The 25,566-nt window shown below is 45.6% G+C and overlaps 1 protein-coding gene across 2 annotated transcripts; it reads right to left on the bottom strand.

Annotated features, from left to right (window-relative positions):
• Positions 1 to 1,070: 1,070 nt before the first annotated feature.
• Positions 1,071 to 25,174, bottom strand: DAAM (disheveled-associated activator of morphogenesis-like protein). Of its 2 annotated transcripts, none has more exons than XM_036820387.3 (10): positions 24,879 to 25,174; positions 7,497 to 8,462; positions 4,733 to 5,701; positions 4,488 to 4,665; positions 3,727 to 4,422; positions 3,453 to 3,658; positions 3,252 to 3,394; positions 3,037 to 3,198; positions 2,811 to 2,974; positions 1,071 to 2,741 (listed from the first exon to the last, which is right to left on the bottom strand). In XM_036820387.3, the coding sequence occupies exons 1-10, from the start codon at positions 24,924 to 24,926 to the stop codon at positions 1,834 to 1,836; spliced, it is 4,440 nt and encodes a 1,479-aa protein (XP_036676282.2). In that variant the 5' UTR covers positions 24,927 to 25,174; the 3' UTR covers positions 1,071 to 1,833. The 2 variants fall into 2 exon arrangements, with proteins under 2 accessions (XP_036676282.2, XP_016936680.3); XM_017081191.4 differs by lacking the exon at positions 24,879 to 25,174 and adding an exon at positions 20,317 to 20,447.
• Between the last annotated feature and the right edge of the window lie 392 nt (positions 25,175 to 25,566).

Raw genomic sequence — 25,566 nt, 5'->3', positions numbered from 1 at the left:
TTTCATTTTGAACATTTAATGGGCCCAGGCTAAAAGAGGGCAATAAACTATATTTTCTTGGTTTAGCTTCCTCCCACTGCAGTGTTGCATACTTTTGGGCATCAAAATTGGGCAAACCCTTGGCTCAAAATGTATAAGAACTCAAACTTTTTGATTTTTAATACCAGGCGAACATAATCCGCAGCAGGTTGCTGCTGGGACTAAGCATTTTAACTTTCTGGAAAACATCCGTTACTTTTGAAGCTTTCTGAAAAACAACCGTTAATTTTCAAGCTTTCTGGAGATGCCCATTTCGCAATCACCTACTGATTTTTCTGTTCGCCTGGTACTTGAAATCGAAAATGGCCCGTCAAAGTTAATCAAAACCCAAAACTTCGACGTTTCACGGCAAATTTCTTCATTTTCGACACCAGGCGAACATAATTCGTAGCAGGTGGCTGCTGGGATTCAACATTTCAGACATTCTGGAAAACAACAGTTACCTGGCAAGAGCTCCCTGGCGATGCCCATTTCATCTTATTAAATCCCCTACGGATTTTTCTGTTCCCCTGGTACTTGAAATCGAAAATTGGCCCACAAAAATGATTAAAACCCAATAACTTCGCCGATTCTTGGTTCATTTTTTGATTTTTGATACCAGGCGAACATAAATGGTAGCAGGTGGCTGCTGGGATTTAATATTTCAGTCATTCTGGAAAGAAACAGTTACTTGGCCAACGCTTTTCCAGTTTTGTGGAAATCTACCGTTAGTTTAAAGGCAAGCTCAGCCTAGAGATGGGCAACCCCGCTGTTCATCGGTGTGTGTCACGAGCTTAGCACGATAGTCACGAATGTCCCTTGATTTCAGTGGCTGCGTGCCACAAAAAGCAGTCACGCTGTCACCCCTAAGTAAGCTTTGACTAAAGCAATCAGCTGATCGTTTTCACCTGTTGGAAAGTTCTGTTCGCCTGGTATTTCAAACACAAAAATCCTCTCTTTTGCTCAGAAAATGCAGCTGTTTCCTGCAGAATGCAAAAAAACGTTAGAACCACCGCTTTTTTAAGAACTAAACGAACATAAAACCAGCTTCGTTTATTTTTCATTCACAATAAATGTTTATGTTTATTATAATTTGTTAATAGTAAGGGTGTAATTTGCAATAGAAGATAGCTATTTCCGCAAAAGGGCGTGGTCTGTGCAAACTCCCAATGCGCCTTAAAACATCCGTATCCGTGGGTTCGGTACGGGTTCGATACTGGGTCTCGTGCTAAAAAAAATCAAGAAGAAACAAACGATATATACCTTAATTTTGAACATGACTTTATGGCGGGCCCCAGAGCTCGCTCCTCCGAGCTCTCCGGCGGTTCCATGTGCGGGGATTATGCTGAGTTTACTCGATTGCGCTATGTGGATGAGGACGATGTGTGATCTCCGAGAAATCGGTTCGATATATAGCTTTGGGATTAGGATTTGCAGATACAGAAGCATGTATGCCATATTGTTTACGGTTGCCAAATACAATTTCAAGGTACGCTACACACACATGATGATTTCACTCGCCTCGATTCGATTAGATCATAACATTTTTTAGACTTTAAATTACAATTACTTTTCGATTTTGTAAAAAATTTGGTTTCACGCTTTTACGAGCTTTACGTTTAGATTATGTGCTATATATGTAGATCGTAGTGTATGCGTACGGGTAGTATGTATGTATGTAGATATAAATAATTACAAAAAGTGTCTTTACGATGTAAGAAAAAAATACTTTCGCGCATTCCGGAAACATTACTTTACAGCGGGGGTCAGAGGGCGGTTCGAAAGGGGGATCCCTCCCTAGTCCGCACCCCCTGGCTACTGGCGCCTCACGGTCCGCTCGCGCTCCCGCCCGCTCTCCTCCCGCTGCAGGCTGCCGTGGCGGGGCGGCGAGGTGTGTCCGGTGGGGGCGCCTCCGCCATTGAGCACCCGCGCCTTGCGCGACCTCTTGAACTTGGCCATGTCCTCGCCGAAGACGTCGCCGGTCCGCAGCGCCGAGATGAGGTCATCGAACTCGCCCTTGTTGTCGCCGCCGCCGCCGCCCTTCGCCGGGGAATCCGGACCGCCGTTGGGCGACCCGGACTTGAGGCCCAGATTACGGGCCACGCTGCTCATCAGACCGGTCTTGTTCTTGCGCTCGATGGTGCGCTTCTTGAGCTCCGCCTCCTGCTTGGCCCGCTTCTCCTCCTCCTCCTGTCGCCGGCGGAAGCTCTCGTTGTCGTGGCGCGCCTCCGCGAAGGCGCCGAGGAAGGAGTCGAAGATGCCAAAGAACTCGTCCGGCTGCAGCACCGATCCGTCCTCGCCGAACAGACGCACCGCCCGGTCGAAGCGTGTCTTCATGTCCTGGAACTTGTCCTCCAGCTCCGCGAAGCGCACCGACGCCTGCGCATGGAACTCGCGCATCACGGGCAGAAAGCGGTCACCCTGCTGGGCGGGACCCGAGCTGCGGTGGAACTCGATCTCGCGCGCCACATCCGCCAGACCCGTGCGCAGCATTTGGATGTCCTTGTCCATCTCGCCCAGCGACACCTTGGAGGCCTCGCGCACATGCGGTATGTCGTCCTCCAGCTTCAGCAGGTCCTTGAACTTGCGCTCGATCACCTGGACGAGGTAGTGCAGCAGGGTGGTGCCCTTGGCGGCACTGGACTTGGTGTCCGCCAGCCGGTTGAGCGAGGCCAGTCGGAAACCGGAGGCGTTGCCGCGAGCCCCGCGGTTCATGTAGTTGCCTGTTGGGATTGCAATTGGTGGGGGATTAATATCCGAGAACCATTAGCCATCGGGCCAGCGAAACATACCCAATGCCAGGACTAGCTCCAGAAGCTTGCGCAGGCGACGGGAACGAGCCACCTCGCGGGAGGCCTCCATCACACTGGTGATGCGGGGGATCAGGTCGTTGATGGTCAGCATGAAGCGCTTCTTGTAGTGCAGGCTCTTCAGGCGCTGCTCGTAGTGGGGAATCCTGCAAGTGAAATATTTTATTAGAGGAGATTCCCCCTGGATAGTAGCTCAAATGAAACCCACTTGGATATCTCATAGAGGAAGCGGTCGGCCCGCGCCAGTGACTCAATGTCCTCGCTGTGCTCGTCCAGCAAGGCTCGCTCCTCCGCCGAGGGCGTGAACTTGAGCAGCTGCTCGACCATGTCCAGCTGCAGTTGCTCGTTGCTGTCCATGGAGAGAATGGCCCTGCAAGTGGAGGAGGTTAGCAATGGGTAGTGGTTAGTGGCCAGCAATCCTACTTTGATATCTCCATGTCGCTCATCTTCAGCTTGCTCAGCAAGATCGTGCAGTTCTGCGCCCTGCGTCCATCGATCACCGACAGTACCTTCTGCTTGGCCGCCTTGCCGGTCACTCGCAGATCCTCATAGGACCCATCGGTGGCCTGGAAAGGAAGGGGGAATTAGCTGGTTGGACAGCAGAAGCCAGACTCCTGCACTCACCGACACCCCGTTCTTTTGGTAGGCCGAGAAGAGCTTGTCTATCGACTCCAGCTCCATGTTGTTGTACAGCTTGCTCTCGTCCAGCTCGCTCCACACGGTGCCCTGCAGCTTGGCGTCCGGCAGCTTGGACCAGTTGAAGCTTTTCAGCGGATTCGTCGGCTGTGGCACATTCTTCTTTGGCAAATCCACTTTCGGTGGCGCAGGAGCTGTCATCAAGGATGAAAATTTAGTCAGTAGGAGTACAATCAATCCCCATCCACTTGAGACCACTTACCCATCGTCTGGGCCATACTCGGCGGCGGAGGAGGTGCTCCCGGGCATGGTGGTGGCGGTGGGGGCATCATGGACGGCGCCATGGGTGGCGGAGGCGGCGGGATGGCCTTGAGCATGGGCGGCGCCGGCGGCGGCGAGACGGCGCCATTGCAGCCAGTGAGACCGGCCACCTTCTGGTCGTCGGGGATGCTGCCCTCGGTGACCAGCCGCTCCAGGCGAGCCCGCTCCTGCTGCTCGCTGAGCAGGCGGTGCTGAAGGTCCTCTGCCCGCATCTCGGCGGTCTGCGCCCGCTGCACCGCCTGCGAGTGCTGGGCGGACTCTTTCTCCAGGCGTTCCCGCATGCGCGCCAGTCCCGTCTCCAGGTCCTCCTTCTCCTGCATGCGCAGATCGAGTTCCTGCTCCTTCTTAGCCAGCCGCGACTGCACGTCGAAGTTCTCGCGCTCCAGCTCGTCGGCCCGCTTGCGCGCCTGCGTCAGCTGCTCCTCCTTGACCAGCAGGCGCACCAGCTTGGCCACATCGATCTGTAGGGGCGCCACGTCGGGATCGTGGACGGGCGTGTCGCCGGCCAGTTTCAGCTGCTTCTCGGGGTCATCCGGATCGGAGATGAGGTCGCTGTTCGGCCGCTGTTCCACCTGCAGCACGATCTGCTGCACCACGCGGTCAATTAGCAGCCAGTGTTCCGTGCAGTGGCCTGTGTCTGTGGGGGAATCGTATGTGTATTAGATTAGACTCTTTGGAGGAGATGGCAAGGTGACCACTTACAAGGCAGCAGGAGCATGTGCTGCAGCAGGGAGAGCATGTGGGGATAAGCGGGCGAGTGGCTGAGCTTGCGGCGCAGCAGCTCGAACATGGAGCCGGCGCTCTTGGTGTCCACATGCTCCTCCTTGAAGCGGCGGGCGAACTCCTTCTCGTCCTCGGCGCGCACCATCTCGAAGAAGTCCTATAGGGAATTCGAAAATCCGGTATTAGAGGGAGGACCACCACTTTCACGAATACTCATCACTCACCAAATGCCTGTCCAGCGTCTCGTTCTCGTGGGTGCGCAGCTTGTCGATCACCGGCTGGATGCCCAGCATGAGAAACTCGTACCGCAAGTGCAGCCGGAAGTCCAGGTTCTCCTGACCAGGTCCATAGTTCAGCACCGCATTCACGAACGACATGAGGGCCGTCTTCAGGTTGACATTGTCCCTGTAGCCGTACGTGGAGCGATCCAGGTCGTTCACGATGCTCTGGAAACGGGTTCGCTCCGTGGCGAACTCCTGGAAGTAGAGCATAGCCTGCAGCACCTTGCGATGGCCGCCCGGCACCAGGCACACGGCACCCAGGATTTCCAGGGCGGCGATCTTGGTGCGTATGTTGTCCGCCACCAGGGATCTGGCTATGGTATCGATGGCCGTCGGATGGGCCAGCACATGGGCGCGTCCCATCGAGTTGTTCATCAGCGCCTTGATGCAGCCAATGAGGCTGGTGTGCAGCGGGCTGTTGGCCACCCGGATGTCCAGCTGCAGCAGGAGATCGAGCAGGGCCGGCAGCCCGTCCAGCTCCACAAAGCGGAGCACGAAACTGTGCGTGGAGGTGCGCAGGGCCGTCTTTAGGGCGTCCACGAAGGCGGCATGGCCATCCAGGCGGTTGCCCAGCTCGTGGCTGGGCGAGTCCTCCGGCGAGAGGGAGACGTGCACCACCAGCTCCTTCAGTCGCTCGATGTAGTGCTCCGCGGTGGGTGGCTGGGTAATGGCCGCCGCATCCGGGCCATCGGCCGCGTCCAGGGGCAGCTTCCTGGAGCAGTAGATCTGCCACTTCTTTTGCGCCGGCAGGCTCAGCATCGCCTCCTTGTTGGGCGCCGTCAGGTCGAGCTCCTCCACCAGCTCCGCGAACTTGGTGTCCAGCTCGTCCACCGACGGCATCGGTTGGGTGGGCGTGAGCGTCTGCAGGGTGAACGCCCCCTCCACCACGCAGATCTCGGGCGGCTCATCGTCCTGGAACGGAACGGGGAAGGGGAATAGGGGAAAATCGATTAGTGGCAGGTTGCTCAAGCTCCAGCGCATATCATATACGTTCTACGGCCGTCAGCAGTGCGTGTCCAATTAGAAGGCAAACCACCATTGCCCAACCTCGAGCTAAGGCCCACAACCCACAGCCCACACCAGGGGGCAAGCCACCAGTCAGTCCAATCCAATCCAATCCAATCCGCCTGCTCAGGAAGCGGTTCTGCTTGCTGAGCTAATGGCACTACTCATGGTTCGCCCGCTGACTCTGTCTGGGTTCTTGAATATCGACTCTGGCTGCTCTAATGGGGGATCTTTGGACTAGGAAAACATTCCTGCAAAACCAGGTACACTATTTAATGGTATAACTGCTTGTAAAGCCAAGTTTGAATACAACACTTGTCAAGAATAGTGACTAAAATCGGAAATTTATAAGTTCTTAGCTTTGTTTTGATCTTATACCCTTGATATTTTGTTTATATGTCCTATAGTTCCGATATTAATAATATCTCTTTTAGTCTGGAGTACATACGCTTTTAGGAAATCACAATTTCGAATTGTATTTTTATATGAAAATAAGTTAATAGTTAAGATCGGAAAATGAATGGGATTTTGAAAAGGAAACATATTATAGCTTCTTTGTTTGTTGAGTATACTTTCTGCTGTTATTTAGTTCTGCATTTTTTTATGGTTTCATATACAAACCAGTTCAGATTTTTACTTTCGAGTACTTTACTCGAGTTATTATTGCACAGGTGCTAATATCTAGCCTGTTTGAAACTGCTTACATATAAACTTCCTTTATAAATAAAAAAAACCGCCGTTCTCCAAGTATAATCTTATTACTATCTTCATCTTCCCAAAGTTAGTTTCCTTTCTTGTTCCACCTTAAACTCACTTAAGTGCACTCGAAGTACGTCTCTGTTTCGACTTATTTAGCTGGCGACGGAGCAGAATCAAGTTCCTCACTTTGCCGTGTCTCAAAGGGCTTGAGTCGTACCCCCAACTCCCCCTACTTTTCGGATCGTTCCCATGACAATTTGAATTATCGCCTCGCTCTTATGCAACTTCGTGCACAATTTGACAAATTCGCTGACACAGAATCGGCGGAAGAGGTTGGAAGGGGGCTAAGTTGGGGCAGTGCTCGAGTGCAGGCTCCGATTTCGATTGACAATTGGGTCTGTCGGGGTTCCAAGTTTCGCACGTGACTGCCTGGATTTTTCTTTTTTTCGGGTTATTTGATTCGGTCCGAGTTATGTTCTACCGAAGTGTCACCCACACTTTGTATGGTCTGATTACTTCATTTTACTACTACATTTGCGTTGGAATTTAGCTGTTTGATATTAAGTAGTTAGATATGCGTAAAGCCCTCAATACTAGACGTAGGATTATATCCAACTACTATCACTGAAGTGTCACCCACACACATTGTATGGTCTAATCACTTCATTTCATTACTACATTCATATTGGAATTTAGTTTTTTGGTATTACCTGCTTACATATGCCTAAAACCCTCTCAAGGGATAGTAAGTCATTCCTAGACGTCGGATAATAATATAAAATTATTTCCTAAAAATGTTCTAATTACTTAATTTCATTACTACAATCATATATCGGAATTCAGTTTTTTAATAATACCTAGTTACATCTACCCAATCTATTTGTAATGCATCGAAATGTCACTCCTAGTAAATGAACGATATAATACATCCTATAATCACAACATTATAGACCGTTTCCTGTTTTAAAATCAACCTTTGACTTCGGCTGTCACCGGGACCTACCTTGAAGCAGCCGCACCAGACCCTCCTGCCCCTGAACCCGGGCATCTTCTTCTTCTGCTGGTGCCTGTAGTGCTTCTGGAGCGGCGTCTCGTTGCTACTGGTGCTGCCTGAAAGCCACTTCCTGAGGCCGAGACTGTGGGTGCTGCTGTTGCAGTTGCTGTTGCCGTTGCAGTGGCCGCTGCCGCTGCCGTCGAGGTCCTCCTTCAGGCCAAAGGGATAGCCGAAGGTGTAGCCTAGTATGTTGTGGGTGTAGAAGGAACCGGCTCCGCTGCCCAGGCCGTTCTCATGGTCGGACTGTGACTGCTGCTGCTGCTGTTGCTGCTGTAGCTGCTGCTGCTGCTGCTGCTGGTGACTGCTGCTGATGTTGCTGTTGGTGGCACTGCGTCCGCTGTACTGATTCCAGTAGCGATACAGCCCGTGGAAGCAGTTGTAGTCGCTGAGTAAGCCCTTCCAGTGCTCAAAGTCGAAGCGCTCCTGGAAGTTGTTGTTGGACGAGGTGTCGCTGCCGTTGTTGTTGCTGTTGCTGGGATGACTGCTGATGTTGTTGCTGCTGCAGGTAGTGCTGCTGCTGCCGCTGCTGCCGATGGGCAGGGTGGCGGTGCTGCCCTGGCTGAGACTGAGCTCGCTGCAGCTGTTTAGGCTGGTGATGGACACCAAGCTGCTGCTGTTCTTGTAGCAATCGGTCTTGGTGTGGCTGTTGCTACTTCCGCTCCCGTTCGCCTGGTCACTGGTTATCGTTATCTTGGTCACTCCGGCCGCACTGCTGGTGGTTCCCACTCCTCCGGTGGCCTCTCCTACTCCTCCATTGATGGCAATACAGTTGCCATTCAGGCTGGTCACCGATGTGCCCGATCCTCCCGCCTTGGGCTTCTCTAGCGTGCTCTCCGGACTCGTCTGCAGAATCTCCGTGCTGGCACTGTGCGTGTCCGGCTCATTGATGCACACGATGGGACACGACTGTAGCGTCTGCGGGCGAAAGAAGAGAGATGTGGCATTAGTATATGGCGGAGTAATTGACCTGCCCACAACATTGTGACAGCGCACTAATGCCGGCTGACAGGCCGAGGTGTCACGCCAGACAAATGCCCGTCAACTGGGAAATGGTAACTGGCAACTGGCAACTGGCAAGTGGCAACCACCTACCGCCTCATGCCAAGGCAACAGCCCAAGCCAGAAGCCAAGAAAACCAGCCAAAGCAAACCGAGTCATGGCAACGGAGACCAGACAGCCCAAAGACGGGCCAAGAAGACAAATGCAATCGCAGTTGCACACACACTCGGACTTGGACTCGAAAAACTGGGGGGCAGTTGGATGGTGTTGACTGGTCTTCACTCAACCAAGTCGGTTGCACCTCAGGTTCTAACTAATGTGGCCATCGACAGCAATATGGACTGTCCAATTTCATTTAGAGAAACGTTTTCAAGACTTTTTGAACCAAAGAATTACTTATTGTTCCATTTCGAGTAAAGATAATTCTTGTTTCTTAAAATATTTTAAACTTCTTTGTATTAAAAAATAAAAATAGTTAATCCCTTAAACATACTCCAAACTTTCTTGTACTAAGAAATAATACCTTTTGATTCTTAATAAAAATACTTGCATTTCAATAAGATATTCCAAACATTCTTTTAGCAAGAAATAACCTCTTTATGAATAATAATAGAAATATATTCTAAATAATTCTCTAGAAATATTCCAAGATGTTCCACATTTTCCTGTACCAATCATCCCCAATCCCCTTTGATTCTGAATTAAAATAGTGGCATTTCCCAAAGGTATTCAAAACCCCACACGAGGGGGGAGCTTTTCGCCTGTCAGATGTCAGAGAGTACTCACAATTTGCCTTTAACCCACAAGATACAGAGCACAGATCTGCATATTCTGCAGCATTTCCATTTCCACTTCCACATCCACAAGAGCGGATTTTCGTGGGTTTCTGGCTGCTGGCAGCGCGTGGGGGACATCAGACATTTATTCATTTGTACTCGCAGGGCGACAAAAAACCAAACAAACTAAACTGAACCGAGAAACAAACATTATTACGACTGTTGTCAAGTTGTTGGATCTGTCTGTCTGTCTGTTTGTCTGCGATCCGTGTTGCAACTGCCGCAGAACCGAAATTGAATTCATGTGGGAGAGGAGTTGAGTTTTTCTTTGACTATGGTTATGGCTATGGCTCTACGGCTCTATGTCTATGGCTTTCCCTTCCCCTGCTGTTGTTATGCAAATTGTAAATTGTAAATTGTGAACTGCAATCGCATTGCACATTGCACTCTGCACACACCACACACCACAATCCACAATCCTCAATCCACAATCCGTATGGGCGCCACTTAAGACGTAATCGAGGAGCGGACACGGACAGACAGGGGCATCAGTACCAGTACCAAGCACATTATGCTGATGATGGCTTATTAATTTGCTTTCATTACGCCTCTGGCTCGTTCCGAGTGAGTGGAATCCGATTTGGAGTACGAACGAGCTCAAGTTGGTATTTGAATTGGATTGGTATGGCGGGGAATACGCCGTCTGGCTCGTCCGACTTGCTCAATGGATTGGGTAATCGGCTAATTTTTTTATTCGCCGGAGCGAGTGCTCAATCAACAGCCATCAATCAATCAGCCAACTGGTTTTGGCCAGCCGGGGTTCTCGGACACCAAAGGATTATAATTAATACCGAGAGTGTGTAAAAACAATCTTCGATCTGATTGGGTTTATTTCTAATTTGGATGACAGATCGGCATACTTTGTGCTTAATGTCGCACAGAGAAAAACTTGATATTTAAATATCAATTTGATGTTATTCGAGAACTTATATACTGGTTATTAATACACAAAACTGTCAATAATGTCAATTCCCCTCGTTCTAAAGAATTCGCATTTTTTTGAAGAATTAATGTTGTGCTTTTGAAATGTTACCATGGTCAATATTGGTTATTTTCGTTCTGAAGAATTCGCAGTTGATATTGTTATTAAAAAAAGATTCAACTATTCCAGTTTTGACAGATTGATTACCCGTGTTTGTCAAAAATTCAAATAAGATAACATTATAATACATAATTGATATTTATCTTATTTTTGTTGTGTGTAGGAGGTGGTATAGCAAGTTTTCAATTGGAATTAACTATATCTCGAACAGCCTACCACTAAGCGGTCTTTGGAAATACCTCTCCTCGTTCTCTGCCGCCACACGAACAGACTACTTGGAAACTACTCATACTTACTAAAAACAACCAACCGCTGGATCTAGGATAATTAGAATCGCTGTTTATAAGTCGTCGTGTGAATTATCTTGAACTTTCCTTCCGTAAATCATTGTACACTTTCTTGTGCCCGATTCGTTGGGTTCTTATTATTATTATTAGCTTTCTGTGTTTCTGTATGATATTAATTTGAGGTAGACAATAAACGTGCTCTAGATTCTACGCTACCGTTCTCGCTTGGCTTAAGCTCCAGCTCCAGTTGGGCTCACCCACTAAGCGCCGAGCTCCGAGCTCCGCCGGGGGATCATTTCGGATGCAGTTGCCCCAGTTGCCAACTGGGCCCAAAGCCAGCTGCTGTGACAGCCTCTTGTCTTTTGTCTCTTTGCTGTTGTCGTCACCGTCGTCGTTGTCGTCACAAATCAGGCCAATGCTTCAGCTTTGGCTTCAGTCTTGGCTTTTCAGACAGCCTCTATCTCCATCTGGGTCTATGGGTCTATGGGTCTCCAGATCTCCATCTCCATCTCCATCTCCATCTCAAGCTCAATCTCCGTCTGGGTCGCTGCCACCGATCTGCTCTGCTGTGTGGGCCCGTCGCTCGACTAATTAAATACGCGCTTTCGGCCTGCGCGTGGGTCTAATTAGACGCGGCTCGATCTGTTGGCCAAAACGCAGGCCATAAATAGCCATGGATGCGACGCTTTTGGCCACAATTAGAGCCAAATGCTTGGACAGCCAGTAAAAGCAAAGACATACGTTCCGTATTAGAGGTAAGACAGAATAAAGACCTACAATGCGGTTTGATATCAGTTAATTAGTTCATTGCAGGGTCTAGTTCTCGAAATCTATCCAGTTTAGCCTGTCGTCAAAATCGCATTCATTCTGGAAAATGCCCAGAATGTTGAAAATGAACCTCGTGAGGGCATTCCAAAAGCCCAAGCAGGGAGAATATATAGGAGTAATACAGTGGTTAGTACACTTCACGGGAAAATCACTCAAACGATCGGGGTATCTCTCAACTAATGGTGGCTTTGTTATATCTTTCGTTAGGAAAAAGAACTCCATCCTCTGCACAGGAGTTCTCAGTGCTACAAAATCCGTGATTGGCCGATATTCGTCTAGCGTCTCGAAGAGTCCATTTGGCGGGGGAATCAAATGATCTCCGTTTGTTGGTTTCGCCGAGTCCATGGTACTACTTTATTTTATACTTAACTCATAGATTTTAAAAATATTTTTACTGACAATTTAGCTGAACGTTTGTATTACTTTTCGAAACAAATTCACCTGACCTAATGACACCGGCTTGATTTTTGACTACTAGACTGGATTTACTTTAAAAAGTCATGACAACCTTGAGGAGAGAAATGGGATGAATTAAAACCTATAATAATTGAATATAAATTCATGTTTAGCTTGACTTAAAATAAATTCAGTTAGTGTCACAAGGCCTTAATGATAGGCCTGAAACGAAGATGAGTTCACCAACGTCAACCCTAAAATTTTCCCTCTGATTTGTATTTGCTTTTATAAATTCCGGTGAATATAACCATTTGGAGGCCATTTCCTGGGTGTCTCTTTCTCCTGCATTCCCAATGTCTGATGTCTGGTGCCAGAGGCAATCGCATTTTTCACACCTGCCGCCGGCCACGCCTCCGCTGGGAAAATGCTGTGGAAAATGCACTTCCGAGTACTCCCACCAACCCAACAATCCACCACAGTCGCGTAATAACTTCATAAGCCTAAGAAAGTGAAGTGGAAATGAAAATGGAAGTGTGGCAAATGGGTGACGATCGGGGGCCAGGCCAGGAAGTGTTACTGGATCACGGATCTTTAATCTGGAACCGGGGGACTGGAGGGGACTTGCCTCTACCTACATCCAACAGCTGCGCTGCCCTTTTGCCTGAACAACCGAAAATCCATCAAACGGCGCTCGCGCAAGCTGCATCCAAAAAAAAAAAAGATAAAAACGAAAATGAAAACTAGTTTTTCCGCATGCCAGGAAAATAAAGAAAACATGTTGAAAGCGCGCACACAGCTGCTGGCAGCCAGAAACTTTTCCTTTTTGGCACAAAACAGCACACGACACATCAACATAAGCTCATCTTTACCCACTTTTCAGGCACTCTTTCAGTTTTTCAGGCGGGGTGGATGGTTGGTTAATTATCGGTGCGTTCCAGTGGCAGGAGGTGGAGTATCTGAGCATCTGGGCACCTGAGCAGGCATCAATCATACGCACCGTTGTCCGCTTTCCTCGCCGGCGACAACCAAGCAGCCAAGCAGCCAAGCACTTGCAATTGCATTTGCAATTTTGGCCCCGTCGCACGGTCCAAAAATAGTCATTATGACCAACTAACGAAAGCGGCGTGGAAATTAAGGGGGGGGGGGGATATTACGGGTGCCCGTACTCGAGATTTGTGGCATTTCATTTGCAGTTGTCAGTTAATTGCCAGCATTTTTAGCGCATTTGTCAGCCCGCCACTTTTCCAAATGCCACTTTTCTTGTTTTCGTCTTAATAGGGGAAACAGTTGCCCAATGTTCTATCTTAGCAGGGATTATCAACGTTTCTGGCGCGACAGCTGCGATAAGTGAAGTGACAATATTTGTTTGCTCAGCTTAAGGGGCAGTGGAAGATTCCGCCGCGATTAAAGGCAAAATCTCAATGGAAGAGATGTGCGGGATGAGTAAGTGGAAACTTAGACATTTCAATTATTGCTCATTCCAATTTCAATTTGGAAAAAAAAACTTTAAAAAGTATATTTTCAAGGCTCCCAAGGGAACTGAAATAATAGCAGAGAGTGCAAAGACCTCGTAGTCGATCGACAAGGCCCAAAAACGGAAAACGCGGAACTTGCCCTCTTACAAATCGCACCCGAATTTCAGACGTGATCCATGGGATCCATGAGTGAAAAGGCGCAGATACAGATACTTTCCGAGAGATACACTTAAGAAAAGCCAGTGAAGATTTTAAAAACCTACTCATTCTTAATCATAATTTAAGATTTTAGTAGTAAGTAAAGAAAAGTAATTGAGAATGATTTATTTTTAATAGAACAAACTTTCTCGCAACAATAATTTCCGAGAGGAAGTGCGATGGTTTTTTTACGAGTGTACTTATTAGGTTTTTTGTGGCCGATTGGCGGCAACAGCGACACAACGAAAGCCAGGCAAAATACAAAATAAAACAGCAGCGGCTAAGGCAAAATAACAATTGCGCTGGACCGTGGTGAAGGTGTTGTAAGGTGTTGTTTACATGCAACAACAACATTAGCAGTAGTGCCAGAAAAACAAAAAAGAAGAAAAACAATAGCAACCCGGGGCAGCAAAGCTCTGAAATTGAGTTAGACACGACGGCGCGCAGAGAAATAAAAACGAAAACTAGTAAATGTAATCGAGTAATCAGGCATGCGGGTGCTAAAATGATATTGCACAAGCCCAACCTCCTCACCCCCCGTCAATTTGGCCCCCAAAAGAGCTATAACAGAAACTGAAATCGAAACCATGAACAGCGCCACCTGCCCGCGTTTTCATACTACCGAGCAGCGGGGGCTAGGAACACGGAATCGGAACATAGCGGTGGACATAATGTTTTTTGGAACCCTAATTCAAAGACAAAACTTGTTTATATATATGGACACATAATCAAGTAAGGAGATCAGTACTTCAAGTCAGACGGAAAAGTACCTGTATGAAAATATGGAATTAAAATTAAGTCCACAGCGCCACCTGCCCGCGTTTTCATACTACCGAGCAGCGGGGGCTAGGAACACGGAATCGGAACATAGCGGTGGACATAATGTGTTTTGGAACCCTAATTCAATGACTAAACTTGTTTATATATATGGACATATAATCAATTAAGGAGATCAGTACTTCAAGTCAGATGGAAAAGTACCTGTATGAAAATATGGTATTAAAATTAAGACACACGGAACATTTTACATTTACATTTTCGACTATCGAATTGCCAAACTGTCACAGCCCCACATTGGCCAATAAATACCGGTGCCAAAGGAACAGAACAATTGGTGCCGGGGTATTTGTATTAAATATCTGATATCTTATCGGTGACCCAACAATTTGGACTTGTCACACGGGAGTTTATGGACATAAAGACTTGTTGAAACTGACACACGAGTTTGGAAAACGTTTTTCAGCTCGCCGGCTACTTGTTCTTGTCGTTACCATTCCTCTCGCTGCGTTCTTTTATCAACTAACTTGGCCTACCAACTTTTGGGTGAGTGGCTGCAATCTGAGACTCATTTACATTTCAGCTAGTTGGTATTTCGGTTTATCTACCTTTTGATATTTCTGCCCGAATGGGCGAATAGGCCCCTCGCCCTGCCGATTTGCCAACGTGGTCAGGCTGAGAATTTATGGCCAAAAGTTCGGGTACCTCGGGCACAGTCGAAGTGGGTGCAGCAGTTTCCATTTAAATGAGTCGAGGAAAATATCAGAAAATCCACTAAATGCCAGCAGTGGGGCCATTGAAAAGTGTACGAAAATAAAAAACGTATGCGAAAAAAAAGTGCAAGTGTTTTTACCTGGGTCTACGGATCTAAAAAAAGAAAAAACAGCGATCGGCGAAGCGATCATCTCCTGCTGCGGGCATCAACTTTCACTAAATGCACCGATGAAGTTGTCGCCGGTGTCCGTCGTTGTTTTTTTTTTCCGTTGTTTTGGATGGTGGTCGATGGGGGTCAGTAACTACAACAACAACCAGCCGAGGAGCGATCAGGCCCATTGTCCCCGCCCCAAACCCTTTGTCCCCCGCCCATGGCAACTCGGCAACATGTCAACGGTCATCGCTCATCGTTGGTCGTTTTTTGTTTTTAAGCTGATAATCATCGAACCAGCAAAAAAAAAACAACACAGAGCGAAGAGCCCATTCAACATCTTGGCGAACAAGTTGTTAGCGAATTGGCAAAGTGCTTTTTAATTGTGATTACAACGATCACACCATCGAAACCAAGCCCAAAACCCAAACAAAAACAAAGTTGAAAAAATGATGAGGGTACGCTGATCGACGGGATGGATGATTGGGGATGTAGGATGGACAGCTGCCAAAATGGAAAGTCAAGTGCAATTGGCAGATAAGAATGTGCAGATATAATCAAAATGCAGACGGACCAGGAAGTCGGGATGGTAGGAAATGAAGTTCCATCGCAGATTGACCATCACTTCAATCAAGAAAACACACTTTAATTGCAGCCTCAATTATCTAGCTGTTTGTTCAATAAGGTACTTTTAGGTGTTAACTGAATTTAAATGAGGTCTGAAAAAATGCCAAGAACTGCGGATAGTTGTCATAAAATGTCTGGTTATAACATAGATATAAACAGGTACATTAAATACGGATTTTTCAAATAAAGAAATAATAAACTTGATTGCAAAATGAATTATGCAAATGGTTAACTCGTAATGAACTACAATGTATTACAAGTATTTCAAGGTGGGATTAGATTTTATGGATAATTTATGAGGTTTTGATTAAAAGAGTCGATCAAAATCAGAAAAAATATTTAAGGTATGGTATTTGTGGTAAAAGTATGTTTCTTGGTTGATAAATCAAAGTATTCCTACAATTAATTATCCTAACAATTGCAGTTAATAGATGATAATAGCATGGAAGTATATTCCCGGAGGAGGGTTAGTTCTTCCTCAAATTAACCAAATGTGTCTGGAATTTTTATCCAAACCGCCTTCAGCACTTCGAGGAGACATTTGGAGGCTCAGCCCCCGACGATGAGTGGAGCTTTTGCGCGAAGCCGAAACTGAGAAACCGAAACCTTAACCGAAACTAAACCTGGGACTGGCAATCCGGCAATCCGGCAATCCGACTGACATTTAAAGTTTAAGAGGCCACCAAATGTGCGCTGAAAATGTGCTCGGGGAGGGGTCCTCGCCCCAGGGGCGCCCCTTCGGCAGATATTGGTATATATTGGTATTGGCTCGGGTAATTATAGACCAATAACGGGCCTAATTGGCCAACTGGGGGGTAAAAAACACGACTGCCAGAGTAACTGGCAAGTGGGAAGTGGTTCAGTTCGACTATTAGTGTTAGTATCAGTATTAGCAGATGGACTCGCAGCGGCCTTCGGATTCTGGCAGAAGACGGAAGAACTTGGAGTCGCTGCGAAGGCTTCGAGACTTTTACTATATATAAGTGAAGGGGTAAGGCAGGGGGAAGTTGCCTTCAAGTGCAGCAATTAATTACCCGGCTAACTCACTTCTCCCTAATGACTTCGACTTCAAACTGGCCACGATCGAAGTTTAAGAGGGGGGTTCGGTTCTATAAAGCATGCATACTACGAGTACATGCTACAGTACATTTAGACATCGGGGGGAGGACTAATTTATGGGCAGGCACCTCGAGTCTCGATGCAGTACACCCCCAAGTGATCCACTTTGGCGGACCTGGGACAGAAACCAGTTTGCGGATCCAGCAATCCAGCAATCCGACATCTAAATGAGTCTGTCGGCGGTATCTGTAAGATAGTAAGATATACCTGCGCCGAGTCTTTCGTCTTTCGGCATGGGTTTTTCTATTCCAAGCGCTTTGTTTCATTTTCGTAATGACATTTATTCCGCATTCTTGCAACTTGATTTAGGCTTGGTGCAGCTTTACCTGACTAGTAACTAACATACATAGTTGGAGCTGCTACGGGTTCGGCCGAAATCGTGCAAAATTCTTTACTGTTCTGTGGCGAATCGAGAATACCTTAAGATACAGCTGCAAATCTTTGATGATCCTATCTACGGTTCGTTTGGGATATCATTTTAAAAATGTATTGTTACTTCGTTAAAAAAAAAATTTAGTAAATCGAAAGAGTTACTGTTATCCATTACTGTATTTACTATTATTACATTTTTAAAGCATGGCTAATGTAAGGATTTTAAGGTAATATTAAGGTAAATGTTACTAAAATCGTATCTAATATTTTCTACCTAGATTCAAGTGTAAGCATTTAATTTGATAAGGGTATAGGATAGTTATGTGCTCTATTCCTTGATTTTTATCAATGTACATTTGATAAGTATCGATTTCCTATTAGACTGTCACCATCGCAGTGTTCGAAATAAGATAATTTCCCCTTAATTTTCAGCTAGCGATTTTCCGCCATAATTTTCCTTTTGTTTTGTTCCTACTTTGATTTGCTTGGCTAATTGGAAAATCGCCGCTTTACGGCCCGGTAATTTTTCTTATTATTAGGGGTCAAGGCAGGGGCGGTGGCGAGGGGGGCGTGGCATTTGGCACTTGTCCGAAATGTGTCGCTGGATTTTTGAAATTTTTATTTCGGATTTAATGGTGGCTTACGTAAAGCAAGACATCGAAGACTCTTTTGCCGGCTTCAAAAGTTAACCAGCACCGAAAAAACAACTACAGCGACAACAATTGTTGTGCAATTTATCTTTATTTAATTGAACTTTTACTTTCGTCGTCGCTGGCTGCTTTGTTGTTGTTGTGCTCAGCGAACGCGTTTCATAAATTGCAAATAATTTTTCAACCAAAATCAACTTGATACAAAATAAAAAGAAAATAATCGAAAAAAAGAGATATCCAGGCGGATCAGGCCCGATCATGGGTATGTGTATATGTAGATATATGAACATGATGGTTGGGGAGAGGTATGTATGCTAATCCGGTAAATCAATTGATGTGCGCCGCGGGCGCTTATAAAAAATCGATATAAATTATTAATTCAAAACAATGCAAAGCCAAAGAGCCAAAATAAAGTTAAAAAAAAAAATGTAAAAAGCAAAAGCCGAACGAAAACGAATCTGAATCCGAATCGGGGAAAAAAAAACAAAAGCCGGCGCCGGCAAAAGAAAGAAAAGTGCAAGAAAAGCCCGCTCGAAAGAGCAAAACAAGTTTCTTTTATTCACCTTTGCATTGGCCATTTAATTTGCCTAAACGTGGTGTTCGTTTTGGGGGGTAAGAGCCAATATAATTAGTGTATCATAAATGAGCCAAAGGTGAGTGAGATCACGTCGTTCATTCAACAGTTATTATAGTAAGATGGGTTATATTTTGATGGCTTAAAACTTGAATGTCTCTTGATGCACAGATAAAGAAATGGATAGGATATAATGATCATATTGATACATTTTAGTATCAATTTTAGCTAGATACACAGCATCTTTCTTTTTGCATTCATTTTCTGTGTCGGAGAGATTCGAATAGTACTGTCTCGCTGTAACTCCTTTCGATTAGAGAGAATTTTCAAGGAGAGAAACAATAATACCTTATAAATTTACCACACATATATTGATCATTTCTGTGCGAAGCATATTAAATATGAGTTACAGATGAGATCGGATTAAATATTTAACAGTGTCATTCCCAGATGGTTTCTATTTTTTGGATTTGTATGAGAATAAAAAAGGGAACTCCCCTTTTAAACAGGATCTCCAACTCATTTGCCCTTTCCTACATTCACTTTTTGTAATAGGGGTGAGATCCCCAGCCATCCATCCATCATTTTTAGAGGTCGGCTTGACCTCCACGAAGGCGATGAATGGGAATGGGATGAATGCGTTTCATTAGCTTCACTTGTTCGACACGTGCCTCCGATCCCCGATTGCCGATCACTGATCACTGATTACTGATCACTCTGCTCTCCCATTTCTCCGCGCTCCGTAGAAAGCAAAAGTTGGAGTTAACCGAAAACCGAAAGCAAGGCCCAAGTATCTTGACCCTCATTAATTCAAGTAAGCCGTCGGAGGCATTCGCAAAAAAGAAAAAGAAGCCGAAAAACCATAAGAAAAACTTGAAATTTACAGTTTCGGTTTCAGTTTCGATTTCAGTTTTCAGGTGGGGATTTTCAGTCTGGGGGATGGGATGTGGGATGGGGATGGGAACTCCACCACTCTGGGCGCTGCAATTAACATACGAAATTTATTTAAATTCAATTTTTATTTCTCGGACGCGGGTCTCCGTCTCCGTCTGCAACTCCAACTCCTCTTAACTTCTTGTTGGCGGCTTGGCGGCTTGGTGGTGCCCGGTGAATGTTTTCACTTTCGTTTGGCATCCGAAATATCCAAAGTCTGCCTCTGCCGTCTGGGCATCCGCCGGCAACCTGTTTCTTGGCCTGACTGACTGCCCGCTTACCATGATTATTGTGATTATTGGCCGGCGGTCGAGGGGGAAACTCTTTGGCTCGAATCTCGAATCTCGAATCTGAGCGAAACCCCAAAACACACAAATTGAATACGACTACGACTACGAATACGAATACGAATACGTTTACGAAAACGAAAGTGAAAATGAAAATGTTTATCGAAAAATATAAGGGGGGAAAAACACAAAAAAAAAAAAAAACAAAGCAGAAGATCGCATAGATCGTGAGCTTCCCCGTCCCGCATTTCCTAGCCGTAAATTAAGTTGGCAATTTCTTGTTTTGTTGTCGGTGTCGGTGAAATCTGGCTGACAAAGAAAACTCCTGGCCAGGCGTCGTGTGTGGAAAGTGGTCGGTGGTTATTGTTGGGGATAGGGTATGGGGGATAGGGGATAGGGGATTCCCCTCCTCCCAGTGGGGCAGCGGGTCAGAGAAAACGGGCTTGACCTTAAGCCCCCCTGTCTGTCCCCACATCCCAATCTCCACCAGAATCCATCGCTCACCTTGTTTCTGCGCGGCGGCTTTTTCACTTCCATTCGCACCTCGGTTTCCATTTCCATTGCCATCTTGCCATCCCAAAATTGGGCACTCAACTGGAACAACTTGGTCTTTGGCCGAGATTCGTATCTTATCCCACTTTACCCAGAATACACTTTTATTTGCCCTGTTTTGCATGTTTACACTCGTTTTGACACTGACAATGATAAGCACACACAAAAAGATACAGAGATACGGTGAAAGAGAAAGAGTAAAGGAAATCTTATCACAACAGATGCGCAAATGCTGAGATAAATGCTGGAAAGATTTATTCCGAGTTCGTTTAGAAGATCTTTTAATTTAAAGATTTCTTTCTTAAGGGAAAGCAAATATAATCCCTTAGCTGACCAACTGAGTTTTTATTTTTTCCTTGGATAGGATAGGATAGGATTCTGACTAAATCGGACTAAATTTATTTTCGAAGTTTATATGGCATTCTAAAGAAGATTTTATAACTGTAGACCTCTTTATCTCTAGATTACCATGACTTCAAAGATTAAATCTACTCATTCAAAAATCCGAAAAAACAAAGCCAGTGTCATAAGGGTTTAATGGTTTATTACTCTTATTAAAGCAAATTTTATTTATCCGAAGTGCTTGCTTTTAATTGTTTGATTTATTTTCCTGATTACAAATGCTGGGGCATTGAAGATCCACAACCACATCCACATGCCTTATCAGCAATCAATTATCAACTGGCCAGCTAGTTGGGCACTTTCACTTGCCAAAAGGCGAAAACAAACGAATTATGTATGTATTCCAGTTGATTAGCCGGGTCAGACGCGGCTAATTCGTGTCCGCATAAATTTCAACTTCAATTCCAATCTCTGACAAACTCTCTGGAAAGTTTCGGCGCGTAGGTGGCCCGCAAATGGATCGCATTACATGCAGATACTTTTGTATCTTTTGGCATTAGCTTTGATTAAGTAAGTCAAACAAGACGGCCAGCTGGAGTGTATGGGATTGGATTGTATTAGAGTGGAGTGGAGTGGTCTACGAGTCCGAATCCAAATTGGAGTGGGGACTTCACATGCAAATCAGCCAGAGACAGGAAATTATTACAGTACCCCCGCCACCCGAACCCACTTTTCCCAGTCTAGTTTTGGTCATGTGCTGGTGGTGCCCGGTTTCGTTTGCTTTCGCAGCGATTCATTAGCATTACATGGCTTCCGTATTTGGACTCCGAAAAAGTATAAACATCTATGTATGCACATATGCAGTCTGTGCGAGGCCTATACCAAATGGGCTTTATGGCTAAATGGGTCAGAGCTTCCCGTAACGATGGAGCGATATCAATCCGTTATCGAGAATCAGCTTTCTTTAGATGTGGTCACCACAGACGAGCAGACGTGTTAGCCGAGACCTTGGCGGTCTGTCTAGGATTGCCTATAGTATGGATTACCAACTATTGTTGTTTGTTGGTGCTTTGGAAAAAAAAAAAGATCAGCAAATACTTTGTATAGTAGTTACTTATAATAGTGATATTAAACTAATAGTCTAGTCAAGATCTTGCTATAATTCAAGAAATACTATTTATGGCCTTATGACACTGACTGGAATTACTTAAAAAAGTCAGTATATACTAAGTTTAAAGGAAAATTTTTGACCAGCGATATAAAACTAATATTGGACTCAAAAAATACTACCTATAGCCTATGAATATTGCAAAAGTATTGATTAACTGCCAATCTACGGTGTATACTAAGTATAGTAGATAATTTTTGACTAGTGCCTTAATAGCAGTATTAAAATAATAGTTGGGTTAAAAAGTACTAAATATAGCCTTATGACACTTGTTTAAATTTCGCTGGAAAAGTCGCTACCGTAAAGCAAATCTGTAAACATGATTTGATTTAATCATGTAGTTCACATCTATAATTTTGTAAATAAAGTTAGTTGGTCAATATGAAAGCCAGTGTCATATGGCCATAAACCTTGTAGCCACCAGTTGAAAGTACCCCCTATGAATGGGAGGTAATTGGAGGTGAGCAGGTGTGAAGCCATCGCTTGAGATAATTTAGCTATCCATCCACCGACTTGGCCCACATTCCGCGAGCACTCCAAAGCTCGTGAGAATCGAGTTCGTCTGCTGGAGACGGCGACTGGAAACGGAGACTGGAAACGGAGACTGAAAATCGGAGATCGGAGAGTGGAGGCTGGATAATAAAGCCCACTCTGTGGGCTAGGCCAATGTCAGTCTGGCAGGCCTAGAATCCGCCAGGGGCTTACGTCATAAATAATGCGACCACAGGCCAGACGAGATCCAACGAACCAGTACGAATATCACCAGCACTACCTCTACCAGTTCCAGTTCCAGTTCGAGATCGGGTTTGGTGGCACTTGCAGATGCAGATGGAGATGCAGTTGGAGATGCAGTTGGAGATGCTGAGGCAGATTATGCAACCTGCGGATTTAGCGGAGAAAGCTCATCCAAATTCTAGCGCAGATTACGGTAGTTGACGTCACAACGGAACTTGCCGTTAGTTATTGGTCAATGTGATGGGATTCCCGGGTACCCAGGTATCCAATCCCCAGAAGGTGGAGTAAGTGCACTTCCATGTTCCATGTTCCAAGTGTCAACGGTTCAGAATATCGCAGGCCAAGCCCGCAGAATGTCAAGTGAGCGAAAGTCGCCAGGAAATGATACTGAATACTGAAATGTTGTCTCAAGTGGAGCTCAGAGTTTAAATAGAGCGTAGGACAGGTGATATTATGACATTTGCCATCAAGCAAAAAGGTGTTGTGTCATTCGAGTTGGTGTAAAATATGCGATAAATGCCATTGATATTCAGCCTTGGCAGTTTTGTTCTAATAATTATAATGGGTTGTTGCTCAAATGATTCCATACATTCCGTGGGCTACAATGAAGCTATTCCTATTCCTTTGTTTTCCAATTTGAAAAGAATTCTAAGCTTTGAGCAGTATTGATTAATTGCTTCAGATCGAATTTGAAGACGGATATGGAAACAAAGCTGATTTGCTTATCTTCCAAAAAACTAGGCCAAACAAAACTTAAAACCCCTAATAATTTGGGTTATGCAACTCAGGTCTGCAAATACGATAATGGCCACACATTCCAGACGCCTGTTAATCGAGTTATCGAGTGGCTTATCGAATGGCCGATTCACTTGCCTCGAATTGCACTTTAACAAGGAGCTCCTCCATCCACCATCCATCGTTAACGGAACCAGCAATCTAAAGATAGTAGATGGTATGCTATGGTATGGGGGTCTTGAGTTTACGAGGGGCGTCTCGAGTGGATTGCTCAACTCTCACCCCGCGCTTTTACCGCCTCATCAGCATTTCTACACTCGCACAAAGAGGCAACCGAAAATTATTACTAATTAATTATAGTTGCACAAATATTGCTGCATTGCACCTCCATCGAGTACCTCCATTACCTCCATCCCCCCCCCCCTATTTATTTTTATAATTTGCTGCTTTGGACGTAGGCCACTTGTTTGTTTTTCCATTTGATTTTTGTTTTATGTTTGATGTTTGTTATGCGGTGCGCGGCATTTCGTCAGCTCATTCAATTGAAGCTCATTGAGGCGCACTCGAAATCAAGGGGCGGGATTTGTGGGGTTGGGGGGATGGATGGCCGCCAATGGGCACTTAATTTCGCTGGGGCGCATTTCACTTTCATTTCTACACAATCAAAATGCGTCGAGTACCCGGGCATCCGAGCATCGGCGATCGTCGATTGGAGAATGGGGATTGGGGATTGGGGAAAGGGGAAAGGGGAACTGGGAAAACTGAGGCGCAAAAATTTCAATTTCATTTTATTTATGAGCGACCAGGCGACACTTTTGAATGCAAATGACGCCAAATTGTTGGTCAAGTGAGAGTGGACGGCTCTCACTGTCTTTTTGCCCCAGCCCCTTTCTAATTGGCAGGTGGAAAACCTTAGAGGTGAAGAACTCGTGAGGAACCCAGTGCCCCAAAGGGATTTGGATAGGAAATGAAGGGTCCCTAACAAAGTTACCTGATATAGCCTTTGTCAGGATTGATCTAACTCTGTTTGAGTTCAATTTTAAAATATATCCTGTTTTCTGTGTATTGTTAATTAGTTCTTTTTGCTCCGTTTTATTTTACTTATGTTCTTTTTTAATGGTAGTAATAGTCTTTAAAAAACACACTACAGCATAAAAAGGCTAAACTATAATTTGTGCATAGAATATAACTTTGCAAGAAATATAATGGTTCGTTAACCAACACTAATTTCGCGTATTCTACAGACATATCCGTCTTTTTGTCTGCCAGTTGTATATAATGTGTCATCTATTTTTATTGATTTTGTATAGATTTTCAGTTTAATTAACAATAACAGCTACCATATAAATAATTTCCACAAATGACAGTCTAATGGATATTTGGCAATTATCTTAAAGACGTACCATTATACCAACAATCACTTTAAATTTCCCATTTTTACAAAATGAACCGCATCAAATTCTAAAGTGGTTCAGTGAATCGCGACCCAGAGACCCACAACCCAAAACCCGGAGAGTAACCCTGAGTAACTCACCGTGTTGATCTTATCCATGAAGACGCTCATTTGGTTCTTCCCAGACATTTTGAGTCAGCCTTTTCCGCACTAGAACTCGAATGAACTATATAAGAACTATAGCCTACTGGAGCCGATAGCTTTGCAAGTGTTTTCCTCTTTCTGCCGCAGACTTGGATGCAGCACCAAACCACACATCACGCACTGCACATTGCCAATTCACTTGGTGCGAAAAAAAAGTAATCAAAAAAATTATAATAATAAGAATGAAAACGTTTTTAAAGAGGAGTTCGCGACGACGACGTTGGCTGCACGGGAAAAGCACACGCGCGCGCGTATTTCAAATTTTCGATTTCAATTTTGATTGTGATCAGTTCGACTTCTATATGGTTTATATGGTTTATATGGTCTATAGTCTTTAGCCGGTGGGATCGGGATCCGCTCGCGTGCGTTCTTATCGACGGCTGGCAGCGCATTGAACGCTCGCCTCGCCGCTCAAGACGTGCCCACGGCAGCGGCGGCGACTTGGCCAAAAGCCGAAGTCGGTGACGACGTCGTTTTGAGCCGAAGAAGTTAACTTGGCCAAGACGGAGTGGCAACGACAGGTGCCGAAAGAGAGCGCGAGAGAAACCGGCTTAGAGGCTATTCTGTGCTCGTTGCCCAGAGACGCCACTGTGTCCCAGTACCGCCCCCCCCCCCCACCCCCCCC

This window comes from Drosophila suzukii, chromosome X (assembly GCF_043229965.1).
Source record: "Drosophila suzukii chromosome X, CBGP_Dsuzu_IsoJpt1.0, whole genome shotgun sequence".
Classification (NCBI taxonomy): Eukaryota; Metazoa; Arthropoda; class Insecta; order Diptera; family Drosophilidae; genus Drosophila; species Drosophila suzukii.
This window is presented reverse-complemented; position numbering and strand designations above follow the sequence as displayed.